This window comes from Oryza glaberrima, chromosome 2 (assembly GCF_000147395.1).
Source record: "Oryza glaberrima chromosome 2, OglaRS2, whole genome shotgun sequence".
In the NCBI taxonomy this organism is placed as follows: domain Eukaryota; kingdom Viridiplantae; phylum Streptophyta; class Magnoliopsida; order Poales; family Poaceae; genus Oryza; species Oryza glaberrima.
This window is the reverse complement of record NC_068327.1, coordinates 5,000,795-5,015,752: the sequence shown is the minus strand read 5'-3', so window position 1 is coordinate 5,015,752 and position 14,958 is coordinate 5,000,795. Positions and strand designations below refer to the sequence as shown.

The window sequence follows — 14,958 nt, the reverse complement described above, 5'->3', positions numbered from 1 at the left end:
CCCGAGCGGCCGGCCGGAGAGCCACGGGGATTCGCGAGGAGGGTTTAGGGTTTTTCAAAAGTTTGGGAGGATTCTCGCTTTGGGAGGGAAGAAGCATGGGGTGGGGAGGAGGAGAGGGCGGTCACGTGAGGGGCGCGTGAGAGGCCGTTACGGCGGCGGGAAATGGAGGAGAGAACGAGGAACTATTTTGGGGAGCAGCAAAATTCTTCCGGAATCAAAAACATCTCTATCTGAATAATTTGGTTTCTCGTTCAGATTTCGAAAAACAGAAGTTACAAAATCTAGAAAATCAACGAAAAGTAAAAGGCTTGTTTTTCCTCGTTTAGATTCTCACAATATGATGAATTGCCACCAGCTACTTTTAGAATCTAAAAATTTCTTCCATCAGAAAAAAAAAAGAATCTAAAAATTTCCTAAACGAATTATGAGAGGTTTGTTATAGGAACTTCCGGCTGTTACAGAAACTTCGGCTGTGTTCTGCCCATAAGCTTTCAACTCATCATCATCCCTCGTTTATCGTGTGCACGTTTTTTAAACGGTTAAACGGTGCGTGTTTTATAAAATGTTTTTATAAAAAAGTTGTTTTAAAAGATCATGTTAATCTAAATTTTTTAGTTTTGTATAGCTTTTTTTTTGCGGGGATAGTTTTGTATAGCTAGTACTTAATAAATCCTAAGTTAACCTATTGTCTCATGTATACTTTGTATCAAATTATCAATTGTTGTTTAGTCTAATATATGTTATAACTAGGATAAAGAAAATGTAATTGGAGTTCACATTTGCCATGTGCTTGTGAAATTTGTTTATTTAAGGTGCTTGCAAAATCATATTTATCAATGTACGTCAAACATTCGAGCCATGAATACTAGTTGTGTCCAAATAAAGGGCAGATAATTGATGTCATGGCATGGAAGGTTATTGGCGGTTTTATGTCGCGACACATTGTGGATATGCTGCACTATTAACAGATGATTGTACGCTTCGACATATAGAAAAAGGATAAATATAAAACCAATGATGCCATGTGTTTGTCTTTTCTAATTGAATATTATTGGACAATTAATGAGAAAGGCGTGTCCGAGATATAAGGGTAACCACAATATTTATTTACCAACTTGATAGTAACGTGGGTCTCAATATCCGACAATAGTTGTTATTAGCAGGTTTCATAATGTTTAGTGCTGAAGTGGTAATTAAGATGGGGTTCACATTGAATGCTACTTGAGAAGATTGTTATGCATACACGAGCAAATAGTATATTTTAATGGTTTATTGCTAGTAGTAAGCATACTACTCGGTTATAACTACTATTTCTACCACAATGTATCTTACTAGGTAAGAAGCTAGCATTAATTGCTTATTACCCATTTTATCCTCATATTGTGGTTACTCTCACAACACCAAATGGTTTTGTCCAAGAATAAATCTACAGTGCGTGGCTTTACTATATATACTTTACCTTTACCAATCTATATCATCATGGTAACTCACCTTTTATCCAAGCTGCTAGGGATATCAAAAGCATCAGCAAAGATGCGATAGGGTGCATAGGTGTTGATTCTAGGATTACGGGTCTGCTTATTTTCACTCGGCTATACATTTGTCGAAGCTAATGGTTACGAGGTTAAAGTGACGGCATTAGCGAGACGTGACACGTGGCAACGATAATCTGTATTTAGTAAAATTGGGTGTCGGTATGGATTGTCTTTTTGACAATATTATTATCCGGTGCTTTCTTTAAAGGTGGAGTCATCTAATATTAGAACTTTGCAGTGAAGTGAAAAAACCATTTCTGGATTTCCTACTTTATTCTTATGATTGTATCGGGTTGACATGCTCCACCCAATGGAGGTAAGTAAGGAAAGTAAGCTCCCTCCAGTTATAATACCCTGCAAATTTAGCAACATATTAGTACTATTGTTAAGATGTACCAAAAATAAAATACAACCATTTGTGGGCAAGAGAAAACAGATAACATTAGCAGAGCAAAAAATGGCATCCCATTTCACTGCAGTAAAAAAAAAACAGAGAGAAACGGAATAGCAGAGGCTACTACAGGGCACCGCACAGTGCAGCGGCCAGCAGTGCAGTACACCACTGCAGAGTGCAGACGAAGGCAAGCGTGGCTGCAACCGCAAGCAGCAAAAGCAAAACCCCGGAAGCTTCCCCCAAAATCTCTCTCTCCCTCTCCCCACTATAAATCCTCCCCTCTCGTCGATCGCCATGGCTCCCATGCTCTCGATCGCCTCCCGCTCGCCCTCGCCGGCGTTGATTGCACCTCACGCCTCCGCCCGCGCCACCGGTCTTCGTGCTCCGTTCGCCGGCAACCGCATTGTGGGGTGGGGGTGGGGGGATCAAACCAAATCAGGTACGGATCGTAATCGCGCATCGATCTGTGTCGTCCTGTTCCTGCGCGTCCGCTCCGGCGAGCCCACGCAGGCGCCGCGGGATCCCCCTGCTGCGGTAGGCGGCGGCGGCTGCTACGTCCGGCTGCCGGCGCCGCCGCGAGACCGGGACGCGGTTTTGGTAAGCACGATCCATTTCTTTCTCCCCCGAATTCCGACCCGCTCGTTTGGTTGATTGGTTTCGATTCGGTCGTGCGGCCTCGGGTCACGTACATTTACTTCTACTACGAGCAAGACTAATAATACAGCCGACTTGTTGGTTATAAGGTTCTTTGTAGCATTGTCTTAGCCTACCCATATAATAGTTAGCTCCTTACAATTAATACAGGGTCCACATGTCTCTCTTGTAGAGTTTCTTGGTTCCTGTGTCTAAGCCGGCTGTAAGTTTATAGCCCGCTTCTCCTCTCTCTCCTCTCTTTTCTCCTCCACCTCAACATTTAGCCGGCTTATAGTCTACTATTATACTTGCTCTACTACGACCATAGCAGTACAAGCGTGCAGTTTTGGAGTTTATTAAACTTTAAAGTTGGAGTAGTTGTACTACTATCCGATACGTAATTACTAAGCGCAAGTCAATTCTACTATCGGACAAGTAATTACGTTTCGGTTAGTAGTTTTTTAATATATCTCTCGTTTAATGCGAGTAGCGGCTTATAAGACAAAGACATGTGTACAAGCGGCGATAAATAACTATAGACTATAGAGTATGGACCTTATATTTCTACTAGCTAAATAATCATGCTTTTATACGGATTAAAACAAATTAAGGTTTTTGGGACAATTTCATTCTAGATGAAATAAGATAGAATCATATGTAGAAGGATTATTTTATAACATTAAAGCACGTAGAGTAATTGGAAGAAAACATGATGGGGTAGTCGGTAAATAAAAAAAAAACTTGGTGAGGTGGCAACATTGCTCTCTTTTATAAGGAGTATAGATTCTTAGCGGCCCAAAACTAAAGTTAAAAATGGAAAATTACGAAAACCTTAAATTAATTATATATCTCATGGGATTTAAATTTGGTTGCTGCTTATAAGCCAACGAGGGTCTAGGAACCGATAAAATTTGTAAAACCAAAGGGCGATAAATAAATCTCAGGGATACAAACACATATGCTTCAGCCAGTGCCCGGTGGATAGAAAGGCTATACATAGGAAAGGGAAAAGAGACTTGCAAAAATACTATTGTTCTAGTAGAAAGTTTCATGTTGGTAATTAATTTAACTTTTTTTTTTTATCAAAGGGCCTTAACCCTCCATTTCCATTAAAAGAAATGTCACAGTTTACAGCAGAAAAAAAAAACAGACTTAATTTAACATTTGTCTCAGTTCTTCAGCAATTGAAAGTTGTTTCGTCTGGAGTTGGGATAATTTTACTAGTTTTACAAAGGATTATTCTGTGGGACTTGAATATATTAACTTGCGGTTTTGAGTTTGTGCCGTGTGATGTCGATTGAAGTGTGGATTGGTCCTTTCTTTCTTGAATATGTTGCCATCTGCTTTTGAAATGTTGGCACTCTTGACAAATTGACAAAGAAAATATTAGGCTTGTTTGCTAATCATTTCTTATTTTCTTGTAGTTGTATGTAGTCGACGGTTCCAGAAAACTGAGTAGCTGACAGGTGCTGCCTTTTTCTTGTTGCAGGATTTATTTCTCAAAGACTACCATTTCAGATTACTGAAGTTGGGCAATCTGCATAACTAGCACGGTGCCACGGTTTTTGAGAAGAAGAACGAGCAATGGTTCGACAGGTACTTGGTTTAAGTTCTTTCTTTCAGCTGTTTGCCTGGACACTTCATTGCATTGGGTCGATGTTCTGGGCTGTCAAGAACTCTGCTGCCTGAACAATGATGTTTTTTTTGTTTATCTAGTTAGTTTGCATGTGAAAATATCATTAGTTTATTCATATTTATATTGAATTTTTATTAGACATATTTACTGCATTTCTTTAGCTTTGCTATTACATTTACTTCATTTGTTGAGCAGATATGCATAAGCTAGATTCTTCTATCTAAAAATATGTATAAGCTGGACAGCCCCCAAATACATAGCCTTGAGTAGAAAACAATACTATATCTCAAAATATAAGATTCATAGTATCAGCTATGCCTATACCATACACATCAAATTCACTGTATCATAAAAAACGAGATTTGGAGGGAGAGGCGTTCCTCCAACAATTAAATAAGAAATTATGAGCGTGTTGGGGATTGAACACGGGATTTTGGGGTTAAAACCACACATCCCTTGCACTGCATTATCAAGTGCATCTCAAATTCACTGTATCATAGTCTACCTGTAATTGCTGAGCATTTGCAAATTAGAACCTTGAACATAAGTCAAGTGTTATAATTCTTTCCTTCAGCTGTTGGTATTGTTATTGATTTTGTTACCTGAATAACGATGCCTTTCATTGTAACTCTCCCTTTCCTTTTTCCAGTATCACGTTTGCTTGTTCACTCTACTTCTCTGCTTCATCCCTATCACTGCTTTGGCGGAATCTGATATCAAGAATTTATTTGCTCTGAGGAAAGCAATCGCTGTTGGAAAAGGCTTCCTCCACAACTGGTTTGAGCTAGAAACTCCTCCATGCAACTGGTCAGGTATATCATGCGTGGGGCTTACTGTTGTGGCCATAGACCTGTCATCTACGCCACTCTACGTCGATTTTCCATCACAGATCATTGCATTCCAGTCACTCGTTCGGCTCAATGTAAGCGGGTGCGGGTTTTCCGGTGAGCTTCCAGAAGCCATGGTGAATCTGCAGCATCTCCAGCACCTAGATTTGAGTGATAATCAGCTTGGTGGCCCTCTACCTGCCTCATTATTTGACTTGAAGATGCTGAAAGTTATGGTGCTTGACAACAACATGTTCTCTGGACAACTAAGCCCTGCCATTGCTCACCTTCAGCAGCTCACCGTGCTATCCATATCCACGAATTCCTTCTCTGGAGGCCTCCCTCCAGAGCTAGGCAGTCTGAAGAACCTGGAGTACCTCGACATTCACACAAATGCATTTAGTGGATCAATACCGGCATCTTTCAGTAATCTATCTCGGCTCTTGTACCTTGATGCAAACAATAACAATCTCACCGGATCAATATTCCCGGGAATAAGAGCGTTAGTCAACCTTGTCAAGCTCGATTTATCGTCAAATGGTTTGGTGGGGGCAATCCCCAAGGAGCTTTGTCAACTGAAAAATCTGCAAAGTTTAATCCTATCAGACAATGAGTTAACTGGAAGCATCCCAGAAGAGATTGGTAATCTGAAGCAGCTTGAAGTACTCAATCTCCTCAAATGCAATCTCATGGACACCGTCCCTTTGTCGATCGGCAATCTCGAAATCTTGGAAGGGCTTTATATATCATTCAACAGCTTCAGTGGTGAGCTTCCAGCATCTGTTGGTGAGCTACGCAATCTGAGGCAGCTGATGGCGAAGAGTGCAGGGTTCACTGGGAGCATACCGAAAGAACTCGGCAATTGCAAGAAGCTTACTACTCTAATTCTGTCCGGCAATAACTTCACTGGCACTATACCTGAAGAACTTGCAGATTTAGTTGCCGTTGTCTTGTTTGATGTGGAAGGAAACAGACTCTCAGGCCACATTCCTGATTGGATTCAGAACTGGAGTAATGTTTCATCTATATCGCTTGCGCAGAACATGTTCGACGGACCTCTACCGGGTCTTCCATTACATCTGGTTAGTTTCTCTGCAGAATCCAACCAGCTGTCAGGATCTATCCCTGCCAAGATATGTCAAGGCACCTTTCTGCAGATACTTAGATTGAATGATAACAATCTGACCGGGAGTATCGATGAGACATTTAAGGGATGCAAGAACCTTACTGAGCTAAGCTTGCTAGATAACCATCTCCACGGAGAGATACCAGAATACTTAGCTTTGCTACCACTGGTGTCACTTGATTTGTCACATAACAATTTCACAGGGATGATCCCTGACAGGTTATGGGAATCATCAACCATCTTGGACATCTCTCTCAGTGATAACCAGCTAACTGGCATGATCACAGAGAGCATTGGTAAGCTCTTGAGCTTGCAATCGTTGAGCATCGACAGAAACTACTTGCAAGGACCTCTCCCTCGATCGATCGGCGCTCTAAGGAATCTGACAGCACTGTCTCTCAGTTGCAACATGCTATCTGAGGACATTCCAATACAGCTCTTCAACTGCAGAAACCTTGTCACATTGGACTTGAGCTGTAACAATCTGACAGGGCACATCCCCAAGGCCATATCTCACTTGACAAAGCTCAACACCTTGGTCCTGTCCCGGAATCGGCTGTCAGGCGCTATCCCTTCTGAGCTATGCGTGGCTTTCTCGCGCGAGTCCCATTCTGAATTGGAGTACGTGCAACACATTGGATTGATTGATCTGTCGCGGAACAGATTGACTGGTCACATCCCGAGAGCAATCAACAATTGTTCTATACTGGTAGAGCTACACCTGCAAGACAACTTGTTAAGTGGCACTATACCTGTGGAACTTGCTGAGCTGAGAAACATAACAACCATTGATCTATCTTCCAATGCATTGGTTGGACCTGTCCTTCCATGGCCTGTACCATTGGCAAGCCTCCAAGGCCTTCTTCTGTCTAACAACAGACTCAGTGGCTCCATTCCTTCTGGCATTGGCAACATTCTTCCCCAGATCACAATGCTGGACTTATCGGGTAACGCGCTTACTGGCACTCTTCCATTGGATCTACTCTGCAAAGAGAGCCTAAACCACCTGGATGTCAGTGACAACAACATCTCTGGACAAATCCCATTTTCCTGTCATGAGGACAAAGAATCCCCAATCCCACTGATCTTCTTCAATGCAAGCAGCAACCATTTCTCAGGGAGCCTGGATGAATCGATCTCCAACTTCACAAAGCTGACCTATCTTGATCTCCACAACAACAGCCTCACTGGAAGATTGCCATCAGCAATAGCAAGGGTCACTTCTTTGTACTATCTTGACCTATCAAGCAATGATTTCAGTGGCACCATCCCTTGTGGTATCTGCGGTATGTTTGGCCTGACCTTCGCAAACTTCTCCAGTAACCGCGACGGCGGCACTTTCACCTTGGCAGATTGTGCTGCTGAAGAAGGCGGGGTTTGCGCCGCTAACCGTGTCGATCGAAAGATGCCGGATCATCCGTTCCATGTACTGGAAGCAACCATTTGTTGCATTGCAACGGCCATTGTCATTGTGCTGGTGGTCATCCTGGTGGTTTATCTGAGACGACGGAGGAAGATGTTGAGAAGGAGGCAGTTTGTCCTTGTCCCTGCCGGTGACAACGCCATGGCTGACCATGAGACAACCTTGAGTGACAATCTTTTGGGGAGGAGGAGGATGAAGAAGAGGGAGCCACCGAGCATCAACCTCGCGACGTTCGAGCACGCGCCTGTGAGGGTCACCGTGGACGAGATCATGAGAGCCACCGGGAATTTCGACGGGATGCACGTCGTCGGCGACGGCGGCTTCGGCACCGTGTACAGGGCGGAGCTCCCCGGCGGCCGGAGGGTCGCCGTCAAGAGGCTCCACGGCGTCGGCCGCCGGTTCCAGGGCGGCGAACGCGAGTTCCGCGCCGAGATGGAGACCGTCGGCAAGGTGAGGCACCCCAACCTCGTCCCCCTCCTCGGCTACTGCGCCGCCGGCGACGAGCGGTTCCTCGTCTACGAGTACATGGAGCACGGCAGCCTGGAGGACCGGCTGCGCGGCGGCGGCGGCGCGGCGCTCGGGTGGCCGGAGCGGCTCACGATCTGCGGCGGCGCCGCCCGCGGGCTCGCGTTCCTGCACCACGGCTTCGTGCCGCACGTCATCCACCGCGACGTCAAGTCCAGCAACGTCCTCCTCGGCGAGGGCCTCCAGCCGCGGGTGTCCGACTTCGGCCTCGCGCGGATCATCAGCGCGTGCGAGACCCACGTCAGCACCGTCCTCGCCGGCACGCTCGGCTACATCCCGCCGGAGTACGCGCTGGCGATGCGGTGCACCGCCAAGGGCGACGTGTACAGCTTCGGCGTCGTCATGCTGGAGCTGCTCACGGGGCGGCCGCCGATGTGGTCGTCGGCGGAGGTGACGGCGGAGGGCGACGACGAACGCGGCGGCGGCGGGAGCCTCGTCGGGTTGGTGCGGTGGATGGCGGCGCGCGGGCGTGGCGGCGAGGTGTTCGACGCTTGCCTGCCGGTGTCCGGCGCGGAGCGGGAGCAGATGGCGCGGGTGCTCGACGTCGCCCGCGACTGCACCGCCGACGAGCCGTGGAGGAGGCCGACCATGGCGGAGGTGGCCAGGAGGGTGGGGGCGATCGAGGCGATGGAGTACGGACCTCTGGTGGTGGCAGTGTCTAGTGGCGAGCCGCCGGCGATGCCATGATCTTGCTGCTGCTATACTGTATACTGTAGTGCATCATGCTCCTTTTTGTGAATTAAGGTGTTTTGATCTCATCTTATATGCGGACACAGAGATGCAGCAGAAACTCTATTTTTTAACAAGTTCATACCTCACAGGCATTTCATCAAACACCTGTTATGCGTGCAACCAACCCGCTCATTAGAGCCTCATCTTTTTTTTTTTAATGCTTATCCTTATAAGTTAATATTTAAAATTTTCAACCTTAAATTTGGATTTCATTTTAGGTTTTTTCATTTTAGGTTTTTTCATCGATGTTTACATCAGTTGCACTTGCAGCACAACCAAACAATTTGGTGGTGTTTCATGCAAAACAAGGTGATAATAACGTGTGATTAATTGAGTTTTAGTTATTACAAACTTAAAAAATGGATTAATCTGATATTTTAGAACAACTCTCATATAGAAAGTTTTCGTACGAAACGTACCGTTTAACAGTTTGAAAAGTGTGCCACGAGTATTTAAATTTTCATCCACTTGTTATAGAATAAACTAACGGGACCAAATGTAATTCCATCCATCCCACCTGCGGTTTCTCCCATCTACAAGGGCTAACCTTCTGCGCGCGCTCTATCTCTCTCTCTCATAACAGACAACTTTCATTATCCAGATTGGAAACCAAGCCCAACAGCACAAACACAAAGTCTTAATACTCCGTACAAGAACAAGAACATAACACGACTTCATTGGGAATAAGCGAAACGACATATTTGTAAACGAAAAATAATTTATGAATAAAACTTTTATATATGTGATCTTAGCGATATAAAAGCAAAGACTAAAAAATAAACTTCGTTGAAATAACCCAAAATCAAATCCAAATTTAAGGTTGAAAAATTAAATTTAGGCTGATAAACATAAGCATAAGCGAAAACATGAGACAGCAGGAACCTTCTACCTTCTCTTGGCAGTCTTTTATCATGCTATAGTGCACCACATGTACCCCTTATGCCAAAATTAGCTCTAAAATTATATTTAGTGATTTAAAGTTTGAATGCCACTGATAAGCCAACAAGTAAACTACAGAGCAAATTAATATGGTGCAATCTGTCATCTTCCAATGTTGACATCCTCTTGCTTGGCTAGTAACCACGTTTTAGGGCTTGGTCCGGAGAGCTTAAAATTCTGGGAAGCAGCTAGTTGGTAGCTTCTAAGAATTTAGAAAACTTGGGTTTTCCAACTTATGACTTATAGTTCATTTTCTAGATCTTACAATTACAACTTTTCAAAATCTAAACCAAAAGCTAGACTGCTTGGGGAGCTTCTGATTATGGAAGAAGCTGCAGCAGCTTAAAATTGCCTCCACCTTGACAGCTCGGTTCTGCTAAAAGACCGCTCCTGCAATCGAACCAATAAAAAACCGGTGAACATGCCAGTTTTTCCTTGAACCAGTGGCGGGTATTTAAGTATTGAACCGGTTTTTATTTTTCCTATGGCATTATGACAGGATGAATTTATTATGTTACCACATCACATTTATTTTTTTTAATGTTATGACCATGTAATAATAAATATAATGGTTTATTTATGCATATTTTCACCAATTTGTGATGGTTATATATTAAAAATAATACAAATTAAATGTAATATTAATAAATAAAAAACCACCGGTCGAACCGTTGACTTGGTGGTTCGTCCGGTGAACCGATGGCTAGAGCGGATCGACTCTCGGACCGGTTTTTTTTTACTATGCCAAAGAAACACTACTTGTATACAATGACAATCCCTTGATTCCGATGTATAGCTGGACAATAACGACTCTTTTTATTCACCATGGTTTGGAACGAAAACTTTGGTTCGAACCAAAGCATCTCGGAATATAATTCCGTTTTTTTATGTTCCGAAATCCGAATGGGACCGAATCACCGCGAGTTCTGACGCAACTGATAAGTGATAACCAACCAACCAACCAAATGTTTGAACCAAAATCGGGAAGCCCGGCAAAATCCTCCCAAATTCGGCAAATTCCCAGACCTCGTGCCCTACCTCAAAATAGCGAGCGGGAATCAAAACCACACCTGAATTCTCAAACCACAACACACACACACAAACAGTTGGTCCATAGCCCTATACTCACTGACATGTGGACCCCACTTAAATAAACCCCACGAGCCCACTGAAGTACTGAACCAGACGCGTAGGAGTACTCTCAAACACAACCCGCACGCCCGTCGTCCCGCTCACTGACATACGGGCCCCACGAAGCTCTAGAAAAAAAATCCCTAGCCACCGATCTCCACTCCACCTTCCCCACAGCCACTGACAAGCTGGCCCCACCCAAAAGCGAAATTAATCTCCCCCGAGCCGCAAGGATTCTCCTCGGGAAGGCAGGGGCTTTCAAATCCGCGCCTCCCCTCTCCTCCTCCGCCGGCTGCTTCCCCCCCACGAAATTTCGCCCAAAATTTTCCCTCTCGCGCTCGCGCTCGCTTCGCCGATCGGGGCTCGAGTCGAGGCCGCCGGGGCGAGCGCGTTGGGGATTCGGAGATCTGGGGGGAGGGGATTAGGGTTTGGGAGCGCCAGGTCGGTCCCCGATGGCGGAGGGCAGCAGCGGCGGCGGCGGGAGGCAGCAGCAGCAGGGGGTTGCGGAGCGGCGGCTGCTCCGGTCGCGGTACCTCGCCGTGAAGAATCTCATCAGCGGTAGGGGGCTCGCCGTGGGGGTGGGGTTTGGTTTGGTTTTGGGTGTGCGGGGGTGTGTGATTTGAGCTGTTTGTGCTGTGTGTTTTGTCCGCCGCAGATGAGAAGGATGACATGGCGAGGGCGGGCTCCGACACGTTCGCCGCCATCATCACGCAGGTGGACTGCCTGCACGAGCTCGGTATACGAAATCCTCCCCCCCTTTCGCCTTTGCTAAACCGTGTATTTTTCTGCAGTTTGATGTGGTTATCCTTGCCTTGGACTCGCTGTTTCCGATTTGTATTGCATTTGAGTCACAGATTAGAAAGACATCGTGATATTTGAACCTTATGCTTAGGCTGTTAGTACTAGCTGCTGAAGTGGCTGCTGGAGCACTTGTTGCAGGTTCAGAAAAAAGAAGAAGGCATATTAGCAAGTTGTTCATCTGCATTGTATGTGTAGTGAATCTCAGCAGGATCTCAAAACATTGGTTGGTGTTCAGATAACTGATATAGCATTATTGCCAACTACTTCTGGTTTATTCTACTGTTGACATTTTACTTCAAATTGCTACTCGAACATCAGAGCATCAGCATGATTGCATTTAGTTTCGTTGGTTGTTCTCCCATGCTAATGTTGATGTAATTACTCAGTTCCTATCTTCTACAAGACCAATGCTTTGTAATTTGCCTGCATGATTGCATTTCTTGGCAAAACTTGGTGTTTATTGCCATGTTAATATTAGAAGTTCAGAACTCACTGTCGCATTCCAAAATTAGTACTAGTACTTCGAATAGCTGCTTATGATATATTTTACTGGTTTGGATCATTTAAGCATAAGTGCTATATGAAGTACACAAAATGATGGCATCCTTCTACAATGCAGTGCAGAGGCCTAGGGAGCAAATAGCTGATGCAGAAACTCTGTTGGACATTGCAAACACTTTGGTAACATCCGTTAGGTCTCAGTCAAGTGAAGGAATCACTCCCTCTGATTTCGTAACAGCCATGCTGAAGAAATTTGGGCAATCAGGGGGCCTTGATTCTGAGGCTGCCTCATTGCGCTGGGGGGATGTTGGGCTTTCTGTGTCCCATGTCTTCAGGGCTGCACCTGGATGCTGCACTATGTAATGAAGCTCTCTTCCGTCTTTATATATGCGCATCATTTCTTGCTTTCTATAATTCTATCCGCCTGGCAAATGACTTAAACAACTCAAATCTGAATCTTTACAGGCTTGGACCCATGAATACAGAAGTAAAACAACGGAAGGCTGTGGTTGCCAATAGAAAACGGACTGCGAGGCCAACGGAAAATGCTCGTCCTGAACAGGTAGCCAACTAGGCAACTAGCCATATGCTATTCTATATTACAAAGGGTATGATAGATACCAACAAAACCATAATAGCCATCTGTGCATTTCTTTCATCATGGTATTCATTTTTTCCCTCCATTAGTCTCTGAGGTAGTTAACAGGTCTGGTGCTATTGTTCATGCCATAACAGGTCTGGTGCTATTGTTCATGCCATTAGCTGGAACTTAACGTATCTATCTTACTGATTCCATTTTGTAATTGTATTGCTTACATGTTCAAAACCATAGAACGTTTCTTTAAAGGAACATCTGGAACAGAAACATTTATATTCCTTGTCCACTATCAAGTTTCTTGTCCGTGCATCTTGCACAGACTGATCTTTTTTACAGCAATTTATTTTGTTTATACCTGGATGCAATCACTGGGCTTGTATACTGTTCCATGGCTTACTCTGAATAGCACATTGATATGATGCTACCTTGTATGCAGCTTGCTGAATCTTCGGAGGGAGTAAAGACAGACACTGATAGGAATGTGTCTGTCATATTTGATATCCTGAGGAGGAATAAAAGGGCAAGGCTGGAGAACATTGTTTTGAACAGGTGTTCTTTTGCCCAAACTGTTGAGAACGTTTTTGCACTGTCCTTCCTAGTTAAAGATGGCAGGGTGGCAATAAACATAGATGACAACGGGCATCATATAGTCTGTAAGACCCTTTTCCTCTGCCCTCATTTGTTTCCTTAAATGATATGACAAGATGCCACTTCTTTAGTGACATGTCTAAGATAATTCTATTGGTCCTATGCAGATCCTAGAAATGCTCCTGCTGCTAGTGCGATAGCCTCAGGAGAAGTCTCCTACAGCCATTTTGTTTTCAGATTTGATTTCAAAGACTGGAAGGTTAGTAGTTCTTTTTGTTGATAAACCTTCAGATTTTCGACTTTGATTAATCAACTTCAACTGTAGAACTGTACAAAATTCAACTTCAAGATCTGATATATAGAATTATTCTTAAGTTTTACCACCCCATTTTGGGATACTGGTTTTCTCAGGAGTGAGTGCCCTTTGTCTTCATTTATCTGATACCAATCCATTTTGTTGCTGTACATTAGGCCTAAGCTAGAGCTTAAGCTAGGAAGAAAAATCCTTGTGTTGATTTTTGTTTTGGCCAGCTCCTCTATAAAATGACAATTTTTTTCGCACGCCTTTTCTCTTTTCATTTACAGTTCTGGGCATCAACTAATCTACAATTGGCCCTCTTTTTTGTCATCCATTTCCAGCTTATGCAAGAAGTCGTTCCGGACGGGGAAGAACTGATGCCACACAGGAACCCCGAGAACATCCCCTGCGCCGAAGATCATGACCAGGCTGATCCACCGGAGCTATGCGCGCAAAGAACACCCATCAGGAAGCTCACCCGGAACCGGGGCCTGGTGATGCAGCAGGACCAGATGGTGGTCGCGGAGACGCCCGAGGAGAAGCAGCCAACCTCCAAGCGGAGGCGCCTCTTCAGAGACCAACAATCTTGAAGCGAAACCCCCCCTGCCCTGCTCGTCGGCTGCTGTAGTTTTTAGCACTTCAGCGTGTGCGCCTACCTGCTCTCGTGTTGTATGTAGAGGGAGAGATCTATTATAAGTTATAATAGCCCGCTGTGGTTTTGCCTAGTGTCTGTACAACAGTCGGGCGACATAGCTCATCTCGTGCTAGCTCGTGTAACAGCTTAGATGTAACTAATGTTCTTCTTTTAACTCTTTATTAGAATTTAGATCAGGCAGCTTCGATTTTTCCAAAGATCGGTGGAATTGTACTCTTGTAGTGTGACGAAAGATCGCTAGAATTTGCTCCTTAGAGGAATGTAGCACCAGTGGCTGCTGCAATCCGTCCGAGGTTTTACAAGGAGCACCAGTGGATACAGCAATCTTTCTGGAGTGCTTTGATTGCCAGGTACGCAAGTTAGCCTTGACCCATAATTCTGAGCTACGACTAAAAAGATTATCTAACCAACATGGTAATAGTTTCACATTGAGGTAGAAAAATGAAAGTGAAGACACATTGGGGTAGAAAAATGAAAGTGAAAACACATCGAGGTACGAGGTAGCAGTTTAGCAACAGGAAGCGCAGACAGCAGATCATCCTTGTTTGGGTAGTTCCAACAATCAACGAGATTGCTCACTTTGCCAGAGAAACAGTCACAGTAGCATTAATTTTAT

The 14,958-nt window shown here is 44.5% G+C and overlaps 2 protein-coding genes across 2 annotated transcripts; both read left to right on the top strand.

The window, feature by feature from the left end:
* The first annotated feature begins 4,850 nt into the window (after positions 1 to 4,850).
* Positions 4,851 to 8,940, top strand: LOC127761997 (leucine-rich repeat receptor protein kinase MSL1). The gene has a single exon (XM_052286330.1). It carries the CDS (start codon positions 5,160 to 5,162, stop codon positions 8,784 to 8,786), a length of 3,627 nt encoding a protein of 1,208 aa, XP_052142290.1. The 5' UTR covers positions 4,851 to 5,159; the 3' UTR covers positions 8,787 to 8,940.
* A 2,197-nt stretch (positions 8,941 to 11,137) lies between these two features.
* LOC127762822 (non-structural maintenance of chromosomes element 4 homolog A-like) lies at positions 11,138 to 14,539 on the top strand. The gene is made up of 7 exons (XM_052287327.1): positions 11,138 to 11,459; positions 11,557 to 11,637; positions 12,322 to 12,562; positions 12,669 to 12,765; positions 13,238 to 13,454; positions 13,557 to 13,648; positions 14,029 to 14,539. The coding sequence occupies exons 1-7, from the start codon at positions 11,354 to 11,356 to the stop codon at positions 14,275 to 14,277; spliced, it is 1,083 nt and encodes a 360-aa protein (XP_052143287.1). The 5' UTR covers positions 11,138 to 11,353; the 3' UTR covers positions 14,278 to 14,539.
* The last annotated feature ends 419 nt before the right edge of the window (positions 14,540 to 14,958 follow it).

Coding starts and splice junctions, on each gene's coding strand:
- LOC127762822 (XM_052287327.1), top strand. CDS start 11,354: ATGGCGGAGGGCAGCAGCGGCGGCGGCGGGAGGCAGCAGCAGCAGGGG. Junction 11,638..12,321: donor GGACTGCCTGCACGAGCTCG/GTATACGAAATC, acceptor TCTACAATGCAG/TGCAGAGGCCTAGGGAGCAA. Junction 12,563..12,668: donor GCACCTGGATGCTGCACTAT/GTAATGAAGCTC, acceptor GAATCTTTACAG/GCTTGGACCCATGAATACAG.
- LOC127761997 (XM_052286330.1), top strand. CDS start 5,160: ATGGTGAATCTGCAGCATCTCCAGCACCTAGATTTGAGTGATAATCAG.